The 14515-nt window shown below is 43.3% G+C and overlaps 1 protein-coding gene across 5 annotated transcripts in view; it reads left to right on the top strand.

The window, feature by feature from the left end:
- JADE1 (jade family PHD finger 1) overlaps window positions 1-14515 on the top strand; it is a 52614-nt gene that overhangs the window by 25852 nt on the left and 12247 nt on the right. For all 5 annotated transcript variants that reach the window (XM_032684844.1, XM_032684848.1, XM_032684847.1 and 2 more), the window contains exons 3-5: window positions 1874-1956; window positions 5400-5557; window positions 8613-8800. In XM_032684844.1, coding sequence (XP_032540735.1) covers window positions 1874-1956; window positions 5400-5557; window positions 8613-8800 — 429 coding nt within the window. The remainder of the gene's footprint in view (window positions 1-1873; window positions 1957-5399; window positions 5558-8612; window positions 8801-14515) is intronic.

The following is a 14515-nucleotide window of genomic DNA, read 5'->3' as shown; positions in this document are numbered from 1 at the left end:
CTTGCTGGTGCAGTGGTTTAACTCACTGAACACCTCAGTGGCAGATGTCTTGCCAATGGAAAATATCAGAACCCATGAGAACTGAATCTGTGTGGATATGTATGTGATCTGTGTCTTCTAGTGAGGCTGTTCATTGAAGAAATCATGTTTGTCTGAATGTTCAAATGTTAATATTTACATTGCAGGAAAAAATGTTGAGTGTTTTTTCATGCATTTTAGCTGTATATCTTTTTGAGGGATTTCACTTATTCCCTTCTCACTTTTGGTTGAGTTTGGGTATGGGCGGATAGGATCCTCACAAAGGGTTCATACTCCTGATTGTGTTTTTGATTTAGTTTTCAAGAGAACATTTAAATAGAGTGGTAGTTAAATGATCTTGGGAGTCTGGCTTTCCTCACAGATCAGTAAATGGCAGTCAGTCACTTTTTTCCTTTTTTTTTTCTTTTTTTTCCCTTCATAGAAACAACAAATGGTAATTGTAAAATAGAGGGGTTTAGGAAGAATGCTAATAACTTCACCATCTTTTACATTAAAACATTGACATTTGCTTAAAATCATCTTTTCTGTGTTCTTACCTCAGAAGATAAGATTTTTAGCTGTTTGCTGTGAACCTTGCTTAAATTTTTTAAACCATTATGCATGTTCTGTGTAGTATCTGTTATTCATTGCTGTGTTCCAGAGAGTTTTTACTGGAGCAGATTCCTTAGTATATTACTAACTGAAAAGAGAAGGCAGATGGATAACTAAAACATAATGAATTCTTCTGGTGACTTATTATTCAGTCATATCTTTCCAATGAAAGTCTCAGACAGTTACTTCACTTTTAAAATTATTTTTTTGTTTTTAGTAGAGAACTTATCCTGTGCTTTTTGTACAGTGATTTCTGATCCCTGGGAGGTTTTCGCTGGCTTTATGCTGCCCTTAGAGGCTGTAGCCATACTGTTTTTTACTCCTGCTGTGTATGTGCACAGGCTGTGAAGGAATGAGCGGTGTTGGAAGGCCTTTGCATCAGTTTGGTTTGATTTTTTTCTACAGTTAATGCCCAGATTTGCAAAATCTATGTGCATCCTTCAGAGCTTGACATATAGGCTTGAGCTTCCCTATCAGATAAACCTATTCCAAGTCCTTCATCTCTCCAACCCAGAAGGATTTGTTGGCTTTTTTCATTACTGTTGTGTAGTTGGCAGTGGAAAATATCTTCTGTACCTGTAAATCTTACTGTGTTGAAATTAGATGATTTGCACAGATATAATATATTCTGGTGTCAAAGCACTACTTTGTCATAGGAGTGCAGATTCTCCCTCTTTTCCCTTTTCTCCTGTTACAATATTTCTGAAAGCTGACAGAGACTCTGTCGAAAGGTTTCAAGGCAAAAGGTAGCATTTGTTTGGAGTGTAGTGAATAATTATGCAGACAAAAATCGTACAACCACACTGTGAGATTTGCTCAGGAGAAGATACAACAGCTTGTTCTGTGGGCTCTGCTGTGTGTGCGTGGTACTGCTTCATTTTCAAAAGGCTTGTGCTGACAGAAATCTGGTAAACTGATATAGGTATCTAGGACATCAATACATTGACTTCAAAATCTGCAGTCAGGCTATTGGCAGAGCTTCCGGTCTATCTCAGAAAGTTGTTTATTGATGCTCAGAGGGAAGGATGTTATGAGGTGGCTTTCTTCAAATGTTGGGTGGAAAGCAGGTAAGTGCAGTGCAACCAGTACATGCACACCTCAGTTAGGGAATGAGAAACAAAACAGAACCAGGAGAGTCATCACAGAAGCTTAGGACTGAGTAACTTTTATTGTCTGCTACATTTGAAAGACTTTCCTGGAGGTTTGTCATAGAACCCTGTAAATGGTTATTTCTGTATTTTAGGTCTGTCTGCCTGGTCCCAGCATTCCAGATCTCAACATCATAGAACTTCATGCTCCAGAGATGAAGATCAGAAACCTTCTGAGGTATTTCTGGAATTTGATTTGTATTTTGTTTCATCTGTCAAAGTATGTATACACACAGTGTATACATACGTGTTCTGGTAATGGATCCATTTCTTCCCATTTACGTTTTCTTTTCTTTTTGCTACATTTTGGCTGGCACATGCCTCTCCCTCCCCAAAGATTAGAGTTCAGCTGTTGGCATGGCTACTGCCAGCACCAGTTTCTATCTGTGAATTTTGTTGTAGTCTGACACCCATTCAACATAGCTGCAGAGTTCTTCTTGTACTGTTTTAGGCATTGGGATTTATTTGTAGTTTGATTTGTGAACAGTGGAAATTTACATTAGTTGCATTTATTTCATAAGTTGGTATTGGGTCTTGGTATGTGATTTTTGTTAAAGTGCTTGTCAAACTAGAATCTTCTTCCTGAGAGTTGTCTTGCTTAATGCTTTGAAGAAATCCTGTCAAGGGAGATATAAATCTTTAAACTTTCCAGGATGGATCAGCTGTTAGTAACACACAAATGTGATCCAGTTCTTTGGAAATGTTCTTACTGAATCTCCCTGTCTTCAGGCAAATACTACACTGCAGACTTTGCAGAAGCTTAGCTCTGGAAGATGGAATTTCTCATTTGACTTACTTGCCCCGTACATGTATTTCTTACGCATTAGTGAGTGATGTTGAGGAAAATATGCTTTATTAATCTCCCTAATGACAGTATACCTAAGTCTCAGAGAAGAGTTTTCACAAGGAGAATCCCACTCATTGTTCAGTGTGAACTACACTTAGTACTAGTGATTTCCAACTTCTTTTTGGTTGTAGGCCAGTAAAGACTTTTTTTTTTTAATGAATGTGGAGATCCCTGGTGAATTTATTCTTGCTAGAGATAGTCTTGTTTCCCTTAGTTATCATTTGTGCATCCCTTAGAAGTAGCCCCTTATACCTGGTTTTGAGAACTACCTCATGAAAGGCTATCAAGAAATAATCTGAGATAATTATGAGTCATGCTTTTGTTTTTTGTGTGCTTCTGTTTTCTTCTCTCCCTTGCCTTGCTGTTATTGTCAGAATCTTTGCAGTTTTGTGCTGTTCACTCATGTTTCTTCAGGCTGGATTGAATTCTCTTATACTTCCCTTTAACTCTGTTTCACAGCCTTTTCCCCTCTTCCTTCTTCCCTGTACAGTGTCCCCTGCTCACCACAGCACACTATTGTGATGAGAAGCGCACTGGCAGAAAAGTGACACTTGTTAAACTCTCCAGGTGAAATCCTGGGCTCATTGAAATTGGTGGCAAAATTCCCATTGACTTCAGTGTGGCCAGGGTTTCACCCTTTAGCTTTGAAGTCTTCAGTGCTTCTGAGAGCCAGCACTTCTGTAAGCTCAGCTTTGCTCCAGGCATTCTGCATCAGAAGTTAGAGCAGAAAGAATGGTGTCACAGGGCAACTGGACCCGGGAAGGAATTTCTTGGCTGTCAGGTACTGCATTAGCTTTGCTTCTGAGGGAGTTTTGTTACAAATTTATCTAAGACCCAGAGTTATTTTGGCTCTGAGATTGAGCAAAGTTTGCATCCCATTTTATATTTTTAGTCTTCTTTCCATTTGACTTTTGATTGCTTTAATTCAAATCACTCAATAGTGCAGATTCCCCTGGCCAGCTGTGCTTGTTTGTTTTGTGAGCCTGTTTACTTTATGGCTTACTTTTCATTTCTTGATTAAGTCTCACAGGACTTGTAATTGGATTGTTTAAAACATTTCATTATATTTCATTACCTACATTCACCCTGTTCTTCATATGGTAATATCATTATTTACTTTTTAATGCTGGCAGTTTTTCTGAACATGTCAAGACAAATGTTAAGAAAAGTGTCATGATTTTGTGCTGTTTTTATGACAAAACCAGAGTGGAAATGGAAAGATACGGAGACAGAAGTGGGCTAGTTATGTCTGTGTTGGGAGGGAGGAAAGGTTTCAAGATGATGCAGTGTCTTAAGGCAAATCACACTTGAAAATTTTCTCAGAAGTATAATTAGCCATCAGATGCACTGTTTGCTTAAAATACTTCCCCAAAATCCTGAAGTTTTCAGATGTGTGAACAGTGTGTGACAGAAATGGCTGTCTTGAGGAGACCTGCCTAGTTAGCTCTCTGTATCCTTCTGGTTCTTCTTCAGCCACATGAAACAGCAGGCTGAAGCTGAGCTAACCAGTGTGATCATTGGTTTGGGGATGGGAGGGTGGGTCACTCTGCCACCTTAGCAGCCTAATAAGGGAATCTAGGAGCACTGCACTGATAAACCATCTTTTCCTATATAACTGCAACATGGGGCTGAGTGGATGTTGACTCTGACCACCACAAAGTGAGAAGTCTGCAGGAAGTTCTTCTTAAGATGTTACCCATCTTCTTGTTCTGATGGAGCTTATTTTCTGTCACCTGGTTGCTTTTTGACGCTTTCCTTTGAACATAGCATTGCGTAGTTACAAATTAGTGGTTATGGAGATGAGGAGCGCAGTGTTGGAGCCCTATAACAGGCTCTCCTTTTGTGGGGAGCAGGGTGGGGAGGGCGGGGGCTGGTGTTGGCAAGTGCAGGCTTGTGGTTGGGATGCCTGTGATAGGAGCACACTTTGCTTTCTGCAGCACCAACAGGCCATGGCCAGTCAAGCTGAAGCTGCCCCAGCAGTGCCACAGCACGCCTGCTGCAGGAGTGAATCCCTTTTTATTTCATTCTGTGGCTTGTTGAAGACAGCATGGCTGCTTATTCACGGCTGCTGGCTCAAAAGTTGCTGCACATTCTGCTCGTTTTAGAGCTGGATACCTTTGCCAAGGCAGAGTAAAATTACAGCTATGACAGAGCTGTCTCTAGCTGATAGAATAACAAGCACCTGTGCTGAACGGGGGAGCTGCCACCAGAATTCCAGTTTGGGTCTTGTTTCGTCTTTTGGGTTATTTTTTTAAACACTTACACAAAGAGTTATCTCCTTAGAATTTCCTTTTGCAGCTGGTCATGGTGGAATCACGCCTTGATTTCTGCCATAAGGAATTTCTAGAACGTTTTAGGATTAGTCAGAGCTCCAATAATTAAAAAAAAAACAAAACCAAAAAACTTTGGAACAAAAATGGATCTTCCTTATGCTGCTGTTTTACAACTCAGAGCTCCTGCAGCTTTTATTGCAACCAAAGTGGAGATGAAAGTAGGTAACACCTTTTAGCGTTATGTCTCCAGTGCAGGAGGAGTGCCAGGACCTGTAGTGGAGTTAGCTGGAAGTTATCCTGTCAGGATTCGTGCCCTCAGCCACCCCCCTTCCCTGCCATGAAACCAAACTCCTGTCCTGCAGTGGGCTGGGTTAGTGCACTGTTGGTACAGTGACCTTGTTACACGCTGTGCTCCATGGTTACCCTGAAGCTATGAATCGTAGAGTGTAAATATCAAATGTCAATGTCTCTGTTTTTCTCTCTTGGTCACTCTCTTTGCAGGTGTTCAGAACGGACCTGATCACTGCCATGAAGTTACATGACTCCTTCCAGCTGAATCCTGATGAATACTATGTCCTGGCAGATCCCTGGAGGCAGGAGTGGGAAAAGGGAGTTCAGGTGCCAGTTAGCCCAGGGACCATCCCAGAACCAGTAGCCAGGTATAGTTTGGAGGAATGTGAACAAATACGTACACGTTTATGCTAGCAGCTTATACCTTACATTGCCTTGACTTCCTGAGTGTCTAGCTGGGAAGGTCTTGGTTCTTGGAGACAAAGAGCAACCTGCCTCAGCTTTTTGAATGGTCAGAGAAGTCAAGAGTCAGGCCTGTTCTGCCTGTGTGAAATACAAATGTCAGAGAACTGATTTTGGCATTACGTTAGCATGGAGTGTGATGACAGAACCTTAAAAATATCTTCTGTTTTTAAGCCCAGACTTCAGCTCACTCATCGTTGCTGGAAGAGCCCTTGTGGGGTGCTCTCTGTTCTTAGTTCCAAGCCATAGGTTGCTTTCATGGTACATATGGACAAACCAAGCTTAAAGGCTAGAGAAAATACAGCATTTATTTTGTTTTCCTGGTTTTTTTGGTTTTTTTAATCTCGTTTACTAACCTAGGAAAGGGATTGTTGTACAACATTTTGTCTGTTTTAAGAACCATCCAGATGCGCATGAAACTAAATAATGTGAGCTATCCTAGCTCTTATCCGAGAAACCCTTATTTTCCTTACCTTGTTTGTTACACTTAGATACTGTTTGCTGTTTCAAATTAAACAGTGAAGTTGTAAGGGTGGGAGTGTGCTGCAGCCTATTTTATGCTTAATTGGGATGGAGTTGGAGAATGTAAGAACACAGATTTTTACCATTTAATCATACTAGATCTCTTTGAGGAAGTCCAGGCTGGCCCATAAGGCGTTATCAAATGACCGACCAGTGCTGGTGGGACCAGAACAGCCTGATATATAGCAAAAAATTTGTGATGATGCTACACTGCTTTTGTTAGGTTTGCATCTGTCAGCTTGGATTAGAGGGGCTACAGGAATATTTGTTAGTGTTGTTTGTGTTCTGTGCAGCAACCTGCAGACCTCTATGCAGCCCCACTAGGTCTGTACAATAAGGAACTTGCCTGTTTATCAGGTAAACCCTGTACTTCCTTATTCTGAAGGATTGGACCTGGAACTCCAAGGAGAATCCAGCATTTTCCCCTCTGCTCTGCAGTTTAGAACATGGGAACATACCATTTCCCTGTTCCACGTTGACCTCACCCAGTCCCTGCAGAGATGCACACTCATGTTACATGTACTCACATTGCCTACTGATTTCTCTTTCAAGCATCTCCCAAGGTTGTGGAGGGATGAGAGACCTGTGGACTTGAACGGAGGGAAACCTCCTAGGGGATTCCCGCTGTGTATGTGTCAGGGAGGTGGTTTGGTGACTATATCAGATCCAGGTACTTGCTTGGGAGAGAGCTTTGCTCTGCTAAAGGCCAACAGATATATTGCTCCAAATTTAAGATATTAAAAGATAGGGAGAGGAGGCACCTGCAGTTCTAGGTATCAGCACAGCAGGCACCACTCCTGTTTTAGCTACTGAACTAGTTGCTGTAGTCCTGCTACTGAGCACCTGCTGGTCAGAATGGCCCTCTGATGCCTGATTATTGTCCTCTTTGCTCCTGATCACAAGACTCGGAGAGTCCTGCCATGGTGGTGTTCGAGTACAGGAGCTGTTCTGTGCCTAACTTTGGGAGGGAAGGGGGTGTTCTGTACATTGAATAAGCAATAGCCAAATCATACCTGGTGTAAGACAGAAGCCAAGACTATACGGGTAACTGATGCTACTGAGATACATAACAGCAAATAAAAGGTTCGGCCTTGTAGTGACTGGTAGGCACAGACTGGGGGAAAGGAGTGACGCCGTTTGGAGATTCACTGGAAGCGTGTGGTCAGATAGATAATTCAGTCGAATAGTTTTCAGTATGTAGTAAGGGTTGGGGTTTTTTTCACTTCTTTCTCTCATGGAAATAATGCCAGGAAAGGGGTTTGTTTTGAGGTCAGAGTAGCTGCGCTTGTTTCTTCTGTGACACTACCATGATATTTAGACAGCATGTGTAGGGTGCTGCCCAGAAGTTATGATTTCCACATGGAGAGGTACTCAGGAAGGAATTTACAATATGGAAGATTTGGAGAGCAGTGCCCAGTTGAAAGTAAATTCTCTGTGAAGATGCAGTAGTCTGTGACATTTTAATACCATGCGGTGTGACCAGAAACAGTTCAGGGAGTGCAGTTAGGCTGGCAAGGTCATTCATATTTGTATTTTTTCACAGCACCTCAAAAGCCCCAAATTCATCATTTGGCTCTTGCTTACCATTTCTGTTCATTGTCTGAAATAAGCTAGAGAGAGAAGTTTTAGTGCTGTGCAGAAGACTGAAATAGGTAGGGCATTTACTGAGATCTGTTTGTGCAAATACAGTAGTGGCAGATAAGGGTCTTCTGCTAGGAGAAGGAGTTAACACATTGGACCTCAGATGGGAGAAATATCCTGCTTATTGTGGAGCTTAGATTGTTTCCAGTGTACAGTTGCAGCCCCACAGTGGTACAGTCTCCTCCCTTGTAGCCCTAGCACAACAAAAAATCACCTCCACTGGTACTGCAGGAGGCAGACATTTGGCAGCATGGCCTGTCGCTCGTGGAGGTACCAGGGTTATGTCATGAAGGGTGTTTCATCCAAACTGAATTTCAGTGCATGCTGTTAACTAAGAGAAAGTGCAATGTCTTCTACTGAGACAGTTGGAGTATTACATTTTTTCTTGAATCTTCTTGTAGTTAAACAGATTGATTTAAAAAAAGACTTAAACCAGAGTTTAACATCTGTGTGTATGGCAGCCATCAGTGTGTAAATACAGTATTCCTACTTTAGCTTTGAACAAGTGTGAATTTCGGATAAGAGTAAGCACAGCTCTGTCCTCTAATACTTAATTTTATTTAGAATGCTGGTAGTGAATTGGATTTCTAGACAACTCCAGTTCTTGTAATGCCACCAATCTGTTATGGAAGTGCATGGTACTGTTTTCTGATTTCAGTGGTGCCAGATGATTGCTGGGATGGTTAGATGGCTGCTCTGATGGTTGTTAGTCACTTAGACTGAGGCATTTTGAACTCTCTAGAAACAAGCCTCTCAGCAACCCAGCACACCTCATGTCTACTTGTCTGTCTGTTTCAGGATTGTGTCCGAGACAAAAGCTGTCACATTTACACGTCCCAGGAAGTACATTGTTTCCTCAGGTTCGGAGCCTCCAGAGCTGGGCTATGTTGACATTCGAACCTTGGCAGACAGTACGTGTCGCTACGATCTCAATGATGTGGATGTGGAATGGTTGCAACTTGCCAATGAAGAATTCAAAGAAATGGGTGAGCAACGAATGTTTTGTTGCCTTCTTTTTCCTTTTTGTTTTTAAAGCTGGCAATCTTAAGAATAATTTTAGGGAGGGCAGCCGTAGCAAGAGATGGTAGAGGTATGAGGAAATAGTAATCATATTTCACAGGAAACCGGACCTGATGTGATTAAGCCCTGTGTTGTATCTGCTTAGACCTGGTCTTAATCTGGCCCTATGCTGTATTTTTTTCATTCTGCTGCTTTCCCTTTCACAAAAGAATTCTGACAAAGTTCCCATTTCGCCATCCAAGTTCTCAAAGAGAACATCAGATAGACCATTCTGGTAGTTTTTCCAGGTAGTCTTGCTTATTTGTTTTTATCTTCAGCACAAATCTGTATCATCTTTTTAGCTAGTGGTGTTCAGTGTGAAGAAGGCAAGATGATGAGTCTTGGGAGTTTTAGAGAACCTACACCACCTGAATGGCACAGGGAATGAGACAGTAAGGAATTCCTGAGTGACTTATTGGAGGAAAGTGCCAAACCTCACTGTCACCGTGTGCTCTAGTTCCAAAGCAGGAAAAGGAGCTGTCACAAGGGGAACAGCTGTTCCATTTTCTACAGAGTGGGTTGTGTGTGGGACAGGACAGGGGAGGGGGCAAGAACAGGAACATTTCTTTGGTAAGGTGTGTGCTTCATGAGAGGATTTCAGTGGAACTAAATAGGATGTAAGTCAGCCCAGAACTTTCACCAGATTGTTTGGATAAGGGAAAAGATGCTGTCCCAGATGGAAGAGGTTGAGACATGTTAGTGAACACTGCTGGTTTTTGTTTTGGCATTGTGGCAGTTCCCTGCTTTGGGTTGCAGTTTAGTCAAACATGTTTCACCTGGCTGTAGCCCATACGTGGCATGGCTGAAAAACTGGTCAACCACATAGTGACCATTTACAGTTATTTCTCCTTTTTAAACCCACACATAAAAGAAACAGATGACTGAGTCTGGACCTAGTCTCTTAACCAGGTCTTTTTTGCAGATCTCACATCAATCCCGCTCAGGTTTAGTGTAGGGCTTAGAAGATTTCAGTTATGATTCCAGAGTTTAGCTTACCTTTCCATCTGTCTTCAGAAAAACAGCAGCAGCAAGATCCCTTAGCTTTCCTCAAAGCTTGTTTGATATCCATCTATCCAGTCTGCCTGTCTTTTGCCAAAAGCAGAGGAGAGCTCCCACAGTGTTACACTGGGGTATGAGCAGCACAAGAGGGGCTGTGCTTCGAGTAGATTTGTACCTCTGCAAGAAGCCTTGTGGTAGCCATTCTGTACATGCTGCATATGACACATTGAACACTTGAGCTTTGGCCACATGAGTTTTCTCCCTACAGTGGTAAGCAGAATCTCTGTATTCTTCACGTCACTTGACCTTGCTTCCACTGGGCATACACCTTCCTTTTTTGCCTTCTATCCAAGAGAAGACTGCTACTCAGCCAAGCCAGCCTTCTGCCTCATCTGCTTGACTTCCGACATTTGGGAATTGCTGTTCTGGTGCCCTTAGGAGGTGGTTTAAATTGTGACCAGCACTGATGGACCCCAGCACATGCAAAATCATTTTCCCAGGGGACCTTACCTACTGATTCCCTGAGCAGCCTGAAGTCTGCTCTCCTCATGTACAGAGTTGAGGTTTTGGTGGCACTTTTCCCCCTGTCAACACCGATTTTAAACTCAGTTGCCCATGGTTGCTGTGGCCACCAATCTCCACTTTGCTCACAAGGTCTGCTCTGTTGACAAGCAGCAGATCAAGGAGAGTCTTTCTGAGTTGGCCCCCTTAGGACCTGTTCCATAAAATTGTCATCCAGGTTTTTTTGGAATCTTCTGTCCTGGGTTGTACCAGCTGTGCGATGCTCCCAGTTAACTTCTGGTAAGTTGAAGTCCCCCATAAGGACAAGGGCAGTTGACTTGGAAGTGTCCCTTAGTACCTCAGAGAATAATTCGTAGGTGTCATTGTCCTGGTTGGGAGGTCTGTACCAGACTCCCATGATGACATCTGCATTATTTGTTTTCCCCTTGATTCTTACCCAGAGGCTCTCAATTGTGCCATTGCCAACTGTGAGCTCCATGCCTTCTAACCCTTCTACATTCTAACCCTTATATTACATACAGTGCCAAGCCCTTACTTCTTCTGCCCTGCCTGTTCCTCCTAAAGAGCCTGTAACTCCAGTCACAGGATTCATCCCACCAGGTTTCAGTCATGACAGTGCTGTCAAATCTCTGGGACTGGGCCAAAGCTTCGAGCTCCTCTTGTTTGTTCCTCATGCTGTATGCATTAGTGTAAAAACATTTCAGGAGTGGTACGTTGTAGCCAACACCTGCTGAGGCAGATGGAGGGATCCCTTTAGTGCTCCTTTCCTCAAGTTTCAGCACACCATCCTATCGCTCATCACTGGCAAGCCTGGTTTTGTCCCTTTCCCCCTTCCAAGCTAGTTCAAAGCTCTGTCAACAAGCCCTGCTAGCTCCTGTGCTAGAACTCTTTTTCCCCTCTGAGATAGGTGCATCCTGTCCAGGTGTCAGTAGACCAGATGTTGAATAGATCATCCCATGGTCAAAAGCCCAAAGTTTTTCCCATTACACCAGCCTCGGAGCCACTCATTGACCTGATGGATCTGCCTATTCCTATCAATATTACTCCTTGTTACCAGAAGAATGAAGAAATCACTACCTGTGCTCCTTATTCCTCTACCAATTGTCCCAGTGCCCTGAAGTCTCTTTTCATCACCCTGAAACTTTTCTTTGTTATTTTGTCGCTGCCATCTTGAACAACCCACAGTGGATGGTAATCAGAGGGCCTTATAAGACTGGAGAGTTTTCTAGTAATGTCCCTTACCTGAGCCCCTGGGCGACAGCAGATTTCCCTCTGAGTTGGCTCCAGTCTGCATATTGGGCCCTCCATTCACCTCAGAATGGAGTCTCCTACAACTACCCTTCTTTATCTCTTAACAGAGGAGGTCTTAATGCAGGGTACAGTTGGTGTTGCTTTAGGAGGCCCATTACCCCAAGAAGGACCTTTGCCCACCTCATCAGTTGTCTGGCCTTCTAGTTCCAGGGCCTCATATATGTTGTAGAAGATTCCAGTCCTACTTGTCAAATTCAGAGAAGGAAGAGGAACTTACTTCCTGTTCCTTCAGTGACCAGCTTCCAGTCTTCATCTTTAACAGACCCTTGATTAACAGTCTGTTTACTAATTACTCTGCAGTCTACCTACTTCTCCACTACAACAGAGGTTCAAGACTCCTGTTATGATCCGGTTATTAAACTTATTAGAAATGCCTCTGCCTGAATCAGCATTCCATGGAACCCTGCAGCATCCCGTCAGTCCAGTCCTTCTGGTCTTCTTGGTGGTGAGGGTCCTCCAAAACATAGAGTTCAGTGGATAAATATATGTTCAGGAGATGCCCAGGCACCTGCCCTGGGGGCGGGGGGAAGCTTTGCAGTCTCTTGCAACAGGCTCTGGATTTGTTGCCTCACTTGAATCATGTGTTTAATCCTTTGGTGGTAGAAGGCCTCAGGAATGAGTTGGGGGGACACTTTGGGGGTCTTTGATGGTTTATGATCCCTTCTCAGCTGCCTCTCATGTGAATGTCCTGTGTGTACCTGGCCTTCCCAGAGGTTGAGGAGGGGGTTACTCCTTTGGTTCGGTGTGGAGAGATTTCACCATCACACCCCCAAAACCCTTTACCTCTACGACCCCCTGGGCCTTGTTTACTTCTCACAGCTGAGATGATTAGACAATAGTCTTGTCTCAAGTCTCCCTTCACAGTCCAAATTCCAATCAGGCTTCAGTGGTCCTGGACAGGCAGTTGCTTCCTTGTAGTTCTTTCTGTTATTTGACAATGTTTAAGACACTGATAACATTTCAGTCCATCACAACTCCCAAGAGTCTTGAAACTGTAGCATCTCTGAAAATAACCAGTCAATCTATTTCTCATTTGCTCGAATCTTGCATAGCCTGTTTACTTCCTCCTGTGTCTCCTTCACCTGGCAACACAGCTCTTCAACCATGGCACACCTTCTGCAAATGAACTGTTTGTCAGCCCCAGTCTCACAAAGAGAGGCACTCCTCTGCCAGGCATTCCTGGCAGCCTTTGTCCTGGAGAGCTGCATCTGCTGGAGGCCTCCTCTGGCTGGAGGCCTCCGAAAATGGCTGGTTCAGTGACTCCTGCACCTACAGGGGATCGAACTTTATGGCCTGTCAATGCCATAACTGAGGGAGGTTAAACTGGTGTGCTAATAAGGTTGGATCTGAAAGGATCTCTTTACTCTTCCTTACTAGCTACTAAGTCTGTTTGCTGCCTTTAAATCTCCCTCAGATGCTCTCAGTACTGCTTGCTCCTCTCCAGGTTGGCTGCTGAGGCTTTCTGTGTACTGATGAGAGCTGGGGCTGCTGCTCACGTGTCCCTGAGCTCAGGAACCACCTCGTACACCTCGGTCTCACCCCCAGTGCTTACCTCAGTTGCTGTCAAAAGCTTAAAAAACCATAGCATTTATGAAGCTAGAGTTCAGTTGCAAACTGCTGTAAAACCTGCCATCATCTGCTTTGCTAGTGCAGTAGTTCTGGCGTGCAGGGCAAAATTCGCTCTCTTTTATCAGCAGGATTTTGGATGTTCCCTCTTGCTACCTTTCAGCTGCTCAGTTCGGGTAGTATGGGATGCACTGATCTCTGCCACCTGTCAGTAAGGAAAGCTGGAAGTACTTTTGTGGAGTGTTTGTCTTCTGATTAGGGGGAGCTAGAGAGGTTTTTAATAAAAAAACCTTTGTTTTGTGGAATTTGTGGCTCAGTTATTCACAGGGAGAGCCGAAAGTAGGGTTTGACAAACACCCATTGTGAAGTTGCTGTCTCCTATATGTCTGTCCTGGTTTAAGCTAGGATAGAGTTAATTTCTGCTGCAGTTTGAATTTGAAATGAGGATGGTGTTGATAACACACTGACATTTTGGTTGTTGCTAGATCACGTTTATGCTAAGTCGAGAACTTTTTTCTTGTCTCATGCTCTGCCAGTAGGGAGGTTTGCAAAAGAAGCTGTGAGGGAGTACCTCTGAGACAGGTGACCCAAGCTGACCAAAGGAGTATTCCACACCACAGAACATCATGCCCCGTATATAAACTAGGGGGAGTTACCCAGGAGGGAGACTGATTTGGATTCGGGAAGGGGGTCTGGCACTAGTAGGTGGGTGGTGAGCAATTGTATTGTGCATCACTTGTTTTTCCCTTTTTATTATAATTATTATCATTTGCCATTATTACTGTATTTTACTTTATTGTCAATTATTAAACTGTTCTTATCTCAACCTGCAAGTTTTACTTTGATTCTCCTTCCCATTGCACTGTTGTAGGAGGGAAGAGAGCGGGGTTGAGCAACTGGCTGTGTGGTGCTTCATTTCCAGCTGGGCTTAAACCACAACAGTGTTACAGTAAACATTCTATGGGAGTTAGACCAAAAGCAGGATATATCCTAAGACTACGTTTCACTGTAGTGATTTAAGTCTATGGAAATTCTTGTGCTAAACCAACCTTGCAAAAGGAAGGTGATTCTTTGCAGTAGCAGAACTTGCTTGGTTTCACAGGTGTTTGTGTTGCATGATTTTGTGGGAAAGGTTCGTGTAGTACCAATTTGGAAGCATTACAGCCAGCTCCTTGTCACAGCAAGTGGGAGATGGAAGCCAGAAGCACTGTGCTCTTTTTTGATACTTTTCTTGCAATTTCTGT

This window comes from Chiroxiphia lanceolata, chromosome 4 (genome assembly GCF_009829145.1).
Source record: "Chiroxiphia lanceolata isolate bChiLan1 chromosome 4, bChiLan1.pri, whole genome shotgun sequence".
Classification (NCBI taxonomy): Eukaryota; Metazoa; Chordata; class Aves; order Passeriformes; family Pipridae; genus Chiroxiphia; species Chiroxiphia lanceolata.
The sequence above is the reverse complement of the archived record's forward strand: the minus strand, read 5'-3'. Positions and strand labels throughout refer to the sequence as shown.